At 41.3% G+C, this 14364-nt stretch overlaps 1 protein-coding gene across 6 annotated transcripts in view; it reads left to right on the top strand.

Annotated features, from left to right (window-relative positions):
- c2h18orf21 (chromosome 2 C18orf21 homolog) overlaps positions 1 to 14267 on the top strand; it is a 68562-nt gene extending 54295 nt beyond the window's left edge. For all 6 annotated transcript variants that reach the window (XM_068001708.1, XM_068001711.1, XM_068001713.1 and 3 more), the window contains 2 exons: positions 815 to 1038; positions 13229 to 14267. In XM_068001708.1, the coding sequence (XP_067857809.1) occupies positions 815 to 1038; positions 13229 to 13382 (378 nt within the window). In that variant the 3' untranslated portion in view covers positions 13383 to 14267. The remainder of the gene's footprint in view (positions 1 to 814; positions 1039 to 13228) is intronic.
- Positions 14268 to 14364: the final 97 nt, after the last annotated feature.

The raw sequence follows: 14364 nt of genomic DNA, 5'->3' as shown, positions 1-14364 counted from the left end.
TTGCTTATGAATTCTCATCACATACAATTCTGGTTCAGCACTGATTTTAAAACTAGTGTAACTACAAGGAACAAATGGATCAAGACCAGTATAAATCTTCTCCCTCTTACCATTCGTTATAGCCACTGTCTGCAGGCTCACCAAGTAGTTTACGATGAGGAATGAGCACTGTGGACAACGCACATTTTTTTGAGGAGGGGAAATAAAGAGCAATAAATCACATTGTGATACCCTTCCAACAGACTTTTTCCTCAAAGGTATTTGAAGGTAATTCTTGCGCTCGAAATGGGAAAGCTGCATTTAAAGGGAGTCCGGGTCAGAGATAGGACTACAGTATTGTTGCCCAGATACTCCAACCCACGGTCCCTGCAAGCACAGCTTCACATTAGGAGTGCAGAATTAGTCCTATACCACACATGATCAAAAATGTAATGTCGTTCGTCCTTCGACGTCGAAGAAGACAATCAGAATATCATCTCATTTTAATGTAATTCTCTTGTGGCAGCATACACAAGACTTATAGAAACCAAAAGCCAATGCACTTGATGCATTTTGTACTATTGAAAAGCATATAGATACTGCAGATAACCGATGAGGAAAAATACAAATCACGCTGAAAGGTTTCCAGGATTCCTTGGATGAATTTGCAGGTCACCCCTGTGGACTGCTGCTTTCCTGCAGTGGTTTGGAGAACACTTGTCACTTGTGGTGGTGCATAATTATTCTGATTTATATAAACCTGTGCTTTAAAATTCAATGTATGAGTCTGAACGCACCTGTGTGTTTAGCTAAACCTTTTTAAAAATCCCTGCAGTTGGTTACGTGCTACACGTGTAAAGAAACTTCAAGATTCTATGGAGCGAATAGAGTCTCCCTTGCTGCAAGACCCAGCATCCCCCGGAGCTTACATAAGACAAAAACGGACATGAAGACACTTGAAGCAAAAAGAACCCCACAGTCCACAGGGCAAGAAACCAGCTATTCCCCACATCTGAATAAATCAAGTTCTAAAAGCAAGAGCCCAGCTACAACTCCACGGTAATTATATGTTTTTTTACTTAATTTTCTATGGATGTGTATCTAGGTCTCAATTTCCTGTTGTTGACTTAACCTCTTCACCAAGTTAACCAATATTCTGAAGAAGCATTGAGCTAATTGTTGTATGAACCTTTTCTTTCCCTTTTCATGGTAATGATTATAATTCTGTGAACAGTCCCTGTAGACTCCATCTGTTTTATGTGTGCTCGATTCACAAAGTCATGCTGTTGCAAAACGTGACTAACTATACAAAGATCAAAAGATGGGGTGCACACGGAAATGTGGGTCAGTGGCACCTGCGAGGCATTTTCAACAAAACCGATTTGTAGGTTTTGTTGGTTTAAAATAAATTTAATGGACGCAGGGGACGTCCAAGCTTTTTGTCTTCATGGGCTACATAGGCACATACAGTGGAGCCTTTGGTTCCCATTAATTTGCATATTTGCTAGAATGATTTGCGGCTAGGGTTAGATGAAGTACAGTGCGAGGAGGCTCGTGTGGAGCACAAACACCGGCATAGACCTGTTGGACCGAATGGCCTGTTTCTGAGCAGTATATTCTTTGTAATTCTATGTATTTCAAGTTGCTGATACTGACAGATCCTAGAGTTCTGATTGAGGATTTATCCAGCAATGAGGCAACAGCACTAAAAACAGCAAGTAAGAAATGAGTCCAAATGGGACTTCGTTGGCTGGACTTTGAGGGACAAGTTGAGAGCCGTGAGTGGCCCATTGTTCCACACTTCGGATACCCCTAATCTAGGTGATAAAGCAGTAATGAACAAGAAGACATCTATATCAGGGCTAAGTCGTTTTAAATCAGGACAGGGCTAAGTGGTAAGATGTTTGTTTGATTGCAAACACACTGATATATACCTGCCATAGTATTTACCTACGTTAGGTCAGTTTGTTGATAATCAAAGCCTCATAGTGAAAAAAAAATTCCCAATGCACTGATGCTTCTGCGTTCATGCCAATCATCAGTGATTCACACCAACCATCAGCATTTTGGGGGCCCAATCAGCATGGCAGTGTTTGCTGATATAAGTCACTGCAGACTGGGCCCAATTGCGCCCCCACCACCTCCCCCCCCGAGTCCAGCTGTTAATATACTGGACCAAGTCGCCCTCTTCTGTCCATGCTGCTGTATTCCCTAGCGCAGGAATTGCCAGGTATTTGTATACTGTAGGCGAGAACGCTCACGAGAATAGGAATCTATACTGACAGTATGCAAAGACCCACCAATCCCTGCCCTTGGTGACAGCAGCAGCACTGAGAGGAGCGAGCGACTCAGTCCAGTACAATAGCAGCAGGAACTAGGTAGGAGTAGTATGGGGGAGGAGTGGATGGCAATTGAATGGGGCAAATGGGTGAAGTAGATGACAATGAGAGGGAAAGGGCAAAAGGATGGCAATTAAGGGGAAGGAATTGGATGATTATAGAGTAGTGGAAGAGAGTGTCAGCATGAGCTGGGTCCATGTGGAAAGAATGTCAGCATGAAATCTTGTGGAAGGTAAAGTGCCAGTTTGTACTGGGGGAATAGAAGAGTATCAGCTTAACTGGGTTATAGAGGGAGAAGAATGCCAGTATAAACTCGGGGTGTTGGAGAAGTGTCTCTGAAAGGATGGGGATTTGGATGGGGTAGAGTGTGTCAGAACAGAGTCTGGAGGAAGCAGTCACTTTACAAACTGGTGCGATTGGGGGGTTAAATGTGGGAGAGTGAATGTTAAGGTAACCTTTGGGTAAATGATGGTCTGGTTGCTCTGTTGAATATTCAAATGTCACTTTATTTATTTTTTCCCTTTTTTTTTTAAGATTAAAAGTCTAATAATTGTTAAGTATAAAAGTACTTAAAATGAACCAGAATGCATAACTTTTAATGCAAGAATTCTAAATTCTACCCAGACTCTTCCCATTTGTGAAACTTTGATATCACAAAAGAGGAAGTTCTTCACAAAATGTCTCTTTCCAAGTCACCCCAATCCAGCAGTTTAAAAGCATAACTTTGGATAAAGAGGTAGCTGAGAGATGCTGATAATTGTACAGGTGCCTTTGAAACACTGAGGATTGTGAACAATTCAACAGAAAATAATTCCCCTTTTAACAATAACATGCATTTATGTAACACCTTTAACAAAGGAAGGCGTTTCAAGGTGAGCGTAAGGAGAAAAATGGACACAGCCAAAGGAGGAGATATTAGTAGGGGTGGCCATAAACTTGGGCAAAATGGTGTATTTAAGGATAGTCTTAAAGGAGGAGAGAGAAGCAGGGGGGTTGGGGAAGGGAATTCAGAGCATGGGGTCTAGGTGGCTGAAGGCACAGCTGCCGATGCTGGGTGGAGTGTTGCACAAGAAGCCAGAATCCGAGGAACGGATAGTTCAGACGGTGGGCTGTGGGAGGATACAGAAATAGGGAAAGGCAAAGTCATGGGGCAATTTAACATAAGAACTTTACATTTGAGGTGTTGAGGCACCGGGAGCCATGTAGGTCAGTGAGGGCAGGGTAATGGCCGAGTAGGACTTGGATAAGATGTGGGCAGCAGAGTTTTGAATTAACTGAAGTTTATCGAGGTTGGAGAATGGGAGGCCGGTCAGGAGAGCAATTCTTGTCTGTCGTGTTGCACTTTGTCACTCTTCTCTGTTACACTTAATTATAGGCAAATTTCTTACAGTTGATTGTCTCAGATGCAAATTTCTTAATTGTCATAAAGCAAGACTTCAGAACTACCAAATGTACTTGTAAAACTTAATATTTATAACATAAACTCATGAAACATTAATCAGTTTTAAATAACATCTTATTTTTACTCATTCACTTAGCTGTGCAAGGTTATAAATCCCTCCCAAAACTTTTGATCAGTGAAGCCTACTCTTATGTCAGGAGCCTAAGCATCAAGTTTTTCTGTCTCCAGTTTGGGGAGTGTTTCCACCAGACAACTGCACTAACTACCCTGAACCTCTTAAGAACAGTCAATGAAAAAGTATTCATCTCATATGATTTATTTTCCTTTTCCCACCTAATTATTGGATGACTCAATAACCCACATTTCACTGCTTCAACCACTGGGCCTACTTTTTTCTCTACCCAGTGCTCATGTGATTGGAGTCTGATCACCAACCTACTTGTGAAACGCTCACCTTTCACCACGTCCCATTCGTTCCCTCCTCCGTTATACCTTTCTCTTTATCTATCCACTAACCTGTCACACACAATAACCACCCCCCCCTTCTCTCTCTGTAGCTACTCTGCCTCTTCCTGCCACTTAACAGCTATAAACTCAGCACCCCTAGTGCTCAAACATTGCAATTACATACTGGACACAATGCCACCCTGTGGTGAAGAAGTGCAATTGTATCTCACTAATCCAATGACATCCAGTGGTTCAACACTGATTGCACCCAACAGCAGCAGCAGCAATGAGCATTAAAATAAGCCAGACATTTCCCCAAACAGCAAAACACAAACACAGTGCCCCAAATTATCATCAGCTCTACTCAAACGTCACACCGAACAATAAATATATTAATCCTTCCCAATGCACTCAACTCCATTCTGATTTTCCGTGAGCAATGATTTGAAGTTCTATTAACAGAGAAAGAGCCGGTACAGGAAGATCACAGGATAGTGGCATTTGGTATAGTCATTTATTCCCTGATATTTTCACATTATAACAAATAGGTGATTATACTCGGCAACCATCATTCACATCCTACAATATTGTGGATCCCCATTCATAAGTTGTGAGAATGGAATGTATACTGTGCGTTAGATCCAATCTTTTGGAGCAGGGTCACAACCAATGAGTCGGCTGCATGTAATAACACAGAAAAACAAGCCTCCTATACAAAAAAAAAATCTGAATCCCATTCAAAAATGTGAGACTCCATACACAAAAAATGCAAGACTCCCCCCAGCCTCCACCTCATCTCCACCCTACTCCAAAGCTTGAAAATGTGTAAGCTTCAGCTTCAGCTCTTGAAACTTCTCAGGCCTAAAGCAATGGTAAAGGCCGATTCCTGATTGGTGCAAAAAAGACTGCACTCCAGTCTAAATCCCCCAATCAGAGAGCAACCTTTTCTAATCCTCTAAGCCCGAGATGTTTCACTGAGTTGAAGATGAAAAGAAACAGCAGCAGCTTTGGGGGCTGGGTAGAACGATGTTGTGAGGTGGATCTGGTCTCTAGACTTCCTAGTCTGTATTTTGGACAAATTCATTTATCTACCCCAGGGTGGTAATGTTAAAAAAAACAAAAGAAATGTGGCTAGCCTTATTTACTAAAGAGAGCCTACGTTGCTTAGTTGGAAAGCAGCTTCCGTGACTAACTTAGATAAATTATGTCCGAGCTTTATGTTCTGCAAAGAATACATCTTTAATTGAAAGCATTTAGTTGTTGGGGCGCTAATCTATATCATAGCAATTCCAACAAAAATAACTGCTGTAAATTCAGCAAAGCGACTGCATTCATCGGAGGGCCGTTCTGTCGGCTAAAAAGCTGTAACAGTACAAACCCGCTCTGTCCTCAAGTATAATGAATTATATAACAAATGGACTATTGCCACCCTTAATAGTAATTTTTCAAATAACTTATTAAAGCTACTCTTTAATAGGAAAAGAAATGAGTGGTGCAGAAACTGCTGCAAAATGTTGTTGAAATAAAAAGGGAAAATGTTGGAAACGCACAGTAGGTTTGTCAGCCTCTGAATAAAGTGTCAGCTTAGATTATGTGCTCAAGTCTCTGGAATAGGGCTTGAAGCCACAACCTTCTGACTCAGAAGCAAAAGTGCTACCACTGAGCCAAGACTGACACCTGACACCTAAGTCAGAGGATGCACTGTTCTAACAGGACAGGAGCATTATACTGTGTAACATACAATGTATTATCGTGGTACTAAAATGATGCTATATGTAAGCTGGCCTGTCCCTTAAAGGTCGCTAGGTCTGGTTATCAGCATAGCCTGAGTTCAGTTGGAGTCAAATTCCTGCTGGGTACATCCTGACGTTAATTACAGGGTAATTGTTTCTCCGTGGATTGACAGGTGCTTGTGAATTTCTGACTTCCCACAGAAAATGAGAACAAAACACAGTAGGAAATAGCTGCTCTCCTGTTACATTTATTTCTAAAATAGTTTTGCATTGTTATAAAATATGTCGTATCAACTGTGCCAGATGCGTCTTAAGATAAATGCAAATTTTATATATTTAACTAGTCGATTTTGTGCGGCGTTGCACACGAGGTGAAAGGAGCTTTATTTGTTTCAAAAATCTGTACGGCAGTTATTTTTTTCCATATTGTCTTATGCGGTTGGGGCATTATTTACATTTATGCAAAGAAGCACTTCATGGTACTGAGCTAGCAAATGAAGCAAAGTATGAAGATTTGATCAATCAATTTGTACGTGTACAGAAGGAATTATTTTTTTTTAGTTTTGGCAAGTGGGTTCTGTAGTGTTCATCAATAAATTATTTACATGTTGACACGTTCAGTACTTTATTAAATTTAATATTTGCAGATTTAAGAAGTAGTGTGAGGGAAATACATAGTAAGTAGGTGAATTAAATATAAATATACACATACATAATTCTAGCAGAACCACCTATCAATATCATTTTTAGTCTGTTGGGGGTTGTTGTGAATTAAATATTTATTTTGAAGTCAGTATCAGGTGGGGACAATATTAAATGCAAGTTTCCCATGCCATTTCCCATAGCCAGTTGATCATAGAATCTTACAGCACAGAAGGAGGCATTCAACCCATCATGCCTGTGCTGGCTCTTTTTGAAAGAGCTGTCTAATTAATCCCATATATTGATGAATATAATTTTTTTTATATATAACAAAGCAACAGAGTTGGGATAGAGACTTCTGAAACATGCCCCATTGTGCTGTCTACTGGCCAGAGCTGCAATTACATCGTTACAGGCAACTGCTTACATATCGGATTTCCATTCTAAATGTTTACATAGGAAGTTTCAATGTTAAATGATATAAAAGCGGTCAGTTGTGATGACAGGATAGGCATGGTAAGATTTTTAATAATATGTAAATAGAGGACTAATGTTACGTAGTATTAACAGGAATTATGGAATTAAGAGATGAATAATAATTGGAGGAATTAATATCCAGCATAGAGACGATGATATGTTCATTTAATTGTGAGGAGCTGGTTTAGGGAAACTGAGAGGGGGGATGGGTTGAGGCTCGAGATTAAGGCAGGAAAAGGGAGATAGGATTGGCGTGAGCCAAGGGCCAGCGATCGGTGGGCAGAGGTAAAGGCCAGGGAGGGGGGAGGAGAACAGAATGGGGGTGAGTAAATTGTCTCGCAGGACCAGAAATGGCCAAAGGAGGAGGTTAGTGTGTGTGGGGGGGGGGGGAAATCATGAGGAGTAGAGTGGGCCACAGAGTTCGAGGTAGAGCGGAGATAATGGGTGGGCTGTGGTTCAGGAGGAGTGTAACGAGTTGGAGAGTTCAAGGCAGAGCGGAGGTAACAGCTGGGCTGTGAAGCTGAGTCCTGGGGCTGGCGATTATTGTCATGACCTGTTTTTTTAAACTTGAATGGAACGGTGAAAACAGCCTCAGCCGAGTGATGCCCTGAAAGCTGTGACTGCCCATACGGCCGCTGGCGCTACTTGTCTCCTCAGCAGAAAGCACCAATTTTCTGCACCACCAGCCACCTGTCCTGGCTCCCAGCAATAACGTCATCAGAATTTTTTAATAAAAATCTGCTGGGTTGCCAAGGCATTGGAGGCCGGAGACACAGTGTAAACCATAGGGTTTTTGCGCTGTACAGGTGGCAAATAGGATAAACCAGATGGAGATGCTACAGTGCCAATGGTGATAGGCCTGCAATTGTTTGCTGAAGAATTAGAAAGCACTTTGAGTGGTTTGTGGTGTTACAGTAAACTGTTGCATGTCAATGGTCAGATTAACATTGGCACTGTTAGAGAGCCACTTACTGGTGTTACAGGGAAACATCACATGGAAGTTGTGGACATTTTAACAAGATTTCCCACAGGAATGTTTATATAACATTTTCAATGGAACACATACTCCATGTACCAATTTTAATATATAGATTTAAGTCTCCCTTAACACTGCTCATGGAGAGTTAGCTGTTTTATAAGGACAGGAATGTTATACCATGTAAAAAAAACCATTGGGCTGATTTTCTTCTGCTTTGTGCCTGGGGTACACTTATTTCTCAGATGCAAAGCAAAGAAAAGGGGACAGAGACCGTGACACCGAGTCCCTGCTCCTTTTTGTTAATCTGAGGGTTTCCCTGAGGGCCACCAGCACCTGGATCAGGCGCAAGAATTTAGATGAAACTGTAATGAGGCAGAGTGATGTCACCATGCCTCTCCCCTCATTTCCCCGAGTCTCCCATTGGTGGAGGCCCAAACAAAGTAGTGCCCAAAGAAAATGGGCCTTGTTGATCAGAGGATCTGAGAAGAGGTGGGCAGTAAGCACATGGAGGCAACAATAAACAGGTAAGAGGTCCTTTATTTTCCCCAGTTGCAGCACTCGGAATCTTTGGGGCTTGACACCTTCTGGCTACTGCTGTTGGGCAACAGCCTGAATGACGTGAAGCCAGTGGCCATTAATGTTGCTTCAGACCCCTCCGACATGCAGCAGCATCAATGCAACAGAATTTCCTGGCCCACTTCTGGCACAAGTTCCCATCAGGCAGGTGATTTTGTAATTGAAAATAAGGAAATGGCAGACTTGCTAAATACATACTTTGTATTGGTCTCCACAGTGGAGGATGAAGATAAAGTACAGAGATACAAGGAAAAGTAAAAATAAATCAAGGGGAGGATCTTACTAGATTTAGTACAAGTTTTAATAAAAAAAGGGTATTGGAGAAAATAATGAGACTAAAGATAGTCATCTCCAGGACCTGATGGTTTCCACCCCAGGGTATTAAAAGAAGTAGGTGAGGAAATTGTAGATGCATTATAGAAACATAGAAAATAGGAGCAGGAGTAGGCCATTCGGCCCTTCGAGCCTGCTCTGTCGTTCAGTATTACCATGGCTGATCCTCTATCTCAATACCATATTCCCACTCTCTCCCCATACCGATTGATGCCTTTTGTGTCTAGAAATCTATCTAGCTCCTTCTTAAATATATTCAGTGACTTGGCCTCCACAGCCTTCTGTGGTAGAGAAATCCACAGGTTCACCACCTTCTGAGTGAAGAAATTTCTCCTCATCTCAGTCCTAAATGTTCTACCCCGTATCCTGAGATTGTGATCCCTCGTTCTGGGCCCCCCAGCCAGGGGAAATATCCGCCCTGCATCTAGTCTGTCCAGCCCTGTCAGAATTTTATATGTTTCAATGACATCCCCTCTCATTCTTCTAAACTCAAGTGAATACAGGCCGAGTCGACCCAATCTCTCCTCATACGACAGTCCTGCCATCCCAGGAATCAGTCTGGTGAACCTGCGCTGCGCTCCCTCTATGGCAAGTATATCCTTTCTTAGGTAAGGAGACCAAAACTGCACACAATACTCCAGGTGTGGTCTCACCAAGGCCCTGTATAACTGCAGTAAGACATCCTTAAGAACATAAGAAATAGGAGCAGGAGTAGGCCAATCGGCCCCTCGAGCCTGCTCCGCCATTCAATAAGATCATGGCTGATCTGGTCCTAACCTCAAATCTAAAATCATGTCCAATTTCCTGCCCGCTCCCCGCAACCCCTAATTCCCTTTACTTCTAGGAAACTGTCTATTTCTGTTTTAAATTTATTTAATGATGTAGCTTCCTGGGGCAGCAAATTCCACAGACCTACCACCCTCTGAGTGAAGAAGTTTCTCCTCATCTCAGTTTTGAAAGAGCAGCCCCTTATCCTAAGATTATGCCCCCTCGTTCTAGTTTCACCCATCCTTGGGAACATCCTTACCGCATCCACCCGATCAAGCCCCTTCACAATCTTATATGTTTCAATAAGATCGCCTCTCATTCTTCTGAACTCCAATGAGTAGAGTCCCAATCTACTCAACCTCTCCTCATATGTCCGCCCCCTCATCCCCGGGATTAACCGAGTGAACCTTCTTTGTACTGCCTCGAGAGCAAGTATGTCTTTTCTTAAGTCCTTGCTCCTGTACTCAAATCCTCTTGCAATGAAGACCAACATACCATTTGCCTTCCTAACTGCTTGCTGCACCTGCACATTTGCTTTCAGTGACTGGTGTACAAGGACACCCAGGTCCTTTTGTACATCAACATTCCCCAATCTATCACCATTTAAATAATACTCTGCCTTTCTATTTTTCCTTCCGTTAGTCATGATAATTTAAAACTCTCTTGATTCAGGAATTGTCCCCTTGGATTGGAAAATTGCCAATGTCACTCCATTATTTAAGAAGGGTAAGAGAGATAAACTAGGAAATTATAGGCCTATTAGTCTAATGTGTGTTGTGGGGAAGTTACTAGAATCTATTATGCAGACAGTGACTGAGCACTTGGACAAACTTGAACTGATCAGAGAACCAGCATGGATAAAGGGTAAGTCATGTCTAATAAACCTGGTTGAATTTTTTGAGGAGGTAACTAACATGGTAGATGAGGGAGTGTCTGTGAATGTTATTTATGTGGGCTTCCAGAAGGCATTCAATAAGGTTCCACGTAAGAGACTATTAACAAAAATGAGAGTGCATTCAATTGGAGGCAACGTATTGACAAAGGTAGGGAATTGGTTAGGAGGTAGGAGACAGAGAGTAGGAATAATGGGCAGGATATGACTAGTGGTATCCCCCAGGGATCTGTACTGGGGCCTCAGCTTTTTACTATATTTATAAATGACTTAGATGAAGGAATAAAGAGTCATATATCCAAGTTTGTTGATGACACCAAGTTAGGTGGCACAGTAAATAGTGTAGATGGGATCAGAAAGTTGCAAAGGGACATTGACAGATTAAGTGAGAGGATAAAACTGTGGGGATGTCTGAGATCATCCACTTTGGACCTAAGAAAGATAGATCAGAGTATTTTCTAAATGGTGAGAAGCTAGGAACTATGGTGGAGCAGAGAGATTTCGGGGTCCAAGTACAGAAATCACTAAAAGGTAGTGGTCAGGTACAAAAAATAATTTAAAAGGTTAATGGAATATTGGCCATTATCTCAAGAGGGCTGGAATACAAAGGGATGGAAGTAATGTTACAGTTATATAAAGCTCTGGTTAGACCACATTTAGAGAATGCGTTCAGCTCTGGGCACCACATCTCAGGAAGGATATATTGGCCTTGGAAGGGGTGCAGCGCAGATTCACCACAGATTCACCAGAACGATACCAGAGCTAAAAGGGTTAAATTATGAGGACAGGTTGCGCAAACTAGGCTTATATAGAATTTATTGCACAGAAATAGGCCATTCGGCCCAAGTGGTCCATGCCGGTGTTTATGCTCCACACGAGCCTCCCACCCCTCTTCATCTGGCGCTATCAGCTTATCTTTCTATTCTTTTCTCCTCATGTTTATCTAGCTTTCTCTTAAATGCATCTATGCTATTCCCTTGAGTATAGAAGATTAAGGGATAATTTAATTGAGGTGTTTAAGATTTTTTTAAAAAAGGAATTGATAAGATAGATAGAGGGAAACTATTTCCTCAGATGGAGGAGTCCAGAACAAGGAGGCATAACCTTAAAATTAAAGCTGAGCCATTCAGTGGTGATGTCAGGAAGCACTTTTTTATTCATTCATGGGATGTGGGCGTCGCTGGCAAGGCCAGCATTTGTTGCCCATCCCTAAGGATCTTCTCACAGGATAGTGGAAATCTGGAACCCCCCCCCCCCCCCCCAAAAACGGTTTAGGTCGATTGAAAATTTCAAAACTGAGATTGATAGATTTTTGTTAGGTAAGGGCAAATGATCTGAGCCTGGAAATAAGGTGGCTTCAGATCTGGTGGGAGTGGAATCGGCCCCATTGTACTATTCTGCAATCTGTGTAGGTGTGTGTCCCTTTAAGAGTTGTAAACAATTTTACAACACCAAGTTATCGTCCAGCAATTTTATTTTAAATTCACAAGCTTTCGGAGGCTTCCTCCTTCGTCAGGTGAACGATGTGAAAATGTTCACATCGTTCACCTGACGAAGGAGGAAGCCTCCGAAAGCTTGTGAATTTAAAATAAAATTGCTGGACTATAACTTGGTGTTGTAAAATTGTTTACAATTGTCAACCCCAGTCCATCACCGGCATCTCCACATCATCCCTTTAAGAGAGTAGATGTCTAACGATGTCTAACTGCTGTTAACTAAACCTGGGTTCACATGAAGCTCAATTGAAAGCCTGCTGCAATTAAGTAAACACTGAGTGAGTGCTTAAAGATACCAATTAAAAGACTGCTGACTTCCTCACTGGTGTTTTGTGCTCCTGGAGAATTCCTTTCTTTATATTTGTTTGAAATGTGAAACAAACTTTAGTATGACAGTCAGGAAATTTGTGCTAAACATCATTGTCACAATAAAATGCTATGAATTTTATTATACTTCCGTGTATTCACAGTGCTTTAGAGATTACAGTGTCTCTTACTTGCCCCTGTCATTTTTGTGTTGCTGCTTTTCCGTCTCTTTTTTTGCCCTCTCTGTTTCTTTCTCTGATCTCTTTCTAAAAATGGGAAAGCTGGAGAATGCCTATAGAGATAGCATGTGAAACCCCTGTGGAGAATTCTGCCCACCAACACACAGTGCCTGGTTCTTACTGTCCAAGGGAACCGACTTCAACCTTCTTTAAGCGCTTTGAGCACGTTTTTAAAAAAATATTGCATTTATTTAAGTGTTTAGGAAACATTTGGCCTTAGACAAAGTGGCTCAGTGCCCTCAGTGCTACCTGGCTTGGAGACATTGATTTTGTGAGCTAGAAGGACTGAAAGGTGTGTATAACGTAAGCACATGGGAAATTTAAAGATCACCGACTCAAACCATATCCAAGATGTGACAGAAATAGTAAGCACAGTAAGTGCTTGTTATATATTTTAAAGTTTATATATTAGAGAGAGATATCCACCGTTTTCTTCACATCACTTAAGTTTAGTTGGCTGGTTAGAAATGGCATTTTTTCTACTAAATGCTGGTTTCAGATTAAAGAATTTAACAGGTGTACAGTCAGAGACATTTTAGTTGCCTCAGATGTAAAGAGGCCCTGATTTGAGTAGTGCTTTAATATTACTGGTTTTATAACTTTCACATTTATCTTTTTAGAACATCGGTCTCTGCATCGTCCACATCATCGCCCTCATTGAAATCAGTTAAAGGAAAGAATCTGCACTGCTCTCGTCTAAAGATGCTTTTGAACTGTGAGCAGAAAAAGCAGACCAAGAAAGGGACCCTTCAAGATTTCCTATCTTCGGTGTAAACTGTCATTTATGTGATCTTATCTTAATTGTAATGCTTAAACTTTGTGTCTACGCAAGTGAGAGCAAGAAAAAGTAAGTGGGAAAAGATGAATTGCCCGTCAATTCGCATAATCAGTTGGGTGCACGACCGTACACTGTATATTTATAGCTTTTTGTAAATTGAGTTTTGCGATGTTATAAAATAGGTTTTGTTTTGCTGCTAGTTTATAAATGAATTGCCAGAAATGTTAAAGAGCAAGCATGTTAGAGCTCTGACCTGCTACAATATGCCTGTGGTACTGCAGATTAACTAGAAGCATGTGCGAGCCTGGTAAGTGGTAAGCTAAGCTGCCATCTGGTTTTCTTTTACATATTGCTATCTGAAGGAGGATGAAAGCGCATTATACTTCAAGATATTGAGGTTGAAATGGCAGCACCTGCCAGGACATAAATGGTTGTAGTAAAGAATATGTGGTTTTCTATGTTACCACAGGTCGGTTCTGTTACTGCTAAGATCTCTCTTTTAAAAAAAAGTGATGAATTTTACTAAGTTAACATTTTAAGCTTTTCCAATTCTGTATAGTGTTCATGGAATTAAGTGATTTTTTTTTCCATTTCCCCCTGAAAATGGTCTAAGGGGGAAAGATCAGGCAGGAGACTTGTGTCCAGCCAGCTACAGTGGGAAATGGCAATGACATGGGGGCGGATTGGAGATGGGCTGCAGAGGGTCAGGACAGGTGTACAAGGAAAAAGATTAAAATTACCGAAATACATTATTATAAAGATGCTATATAATTAAAAAACTGATTCTGTATTTTAAAGGTTATATGTATACATTAGTGAAATGTACTTAATTGAACATCGTGATTGAAAATGTAATTTATTAAAATACTGTTAAGCCACAATTGTACGGTGTTTAGGTTTTAACTTTTTTGGTGCTTATAGTGGCAAAAGGTTTTCGTGCTGGAAAATGAAATAATTTCTTATTCCAGTACCCACGCC

Source organism: Heptranchias perlo, chromosome 2 (assembly GCF_035084215.1).
Source record: "Heptranchias perlo isolate sHepPer1 chromosome 2, sHepPer1.hap1, whole genome shotgun sequence".
Lineage (NCBI taxonomy): Eukaryota > Metazoa > Chordata > Chondrichthyes > Hexanchiformes > Hexanchidae > Heptranchias > Heptranchias perlo.
The sequence above is the reverse complement of the archived record's forward strand: the minus strand, read 5'-3'. Positions and strand labels throughout refer to the sequence as shown.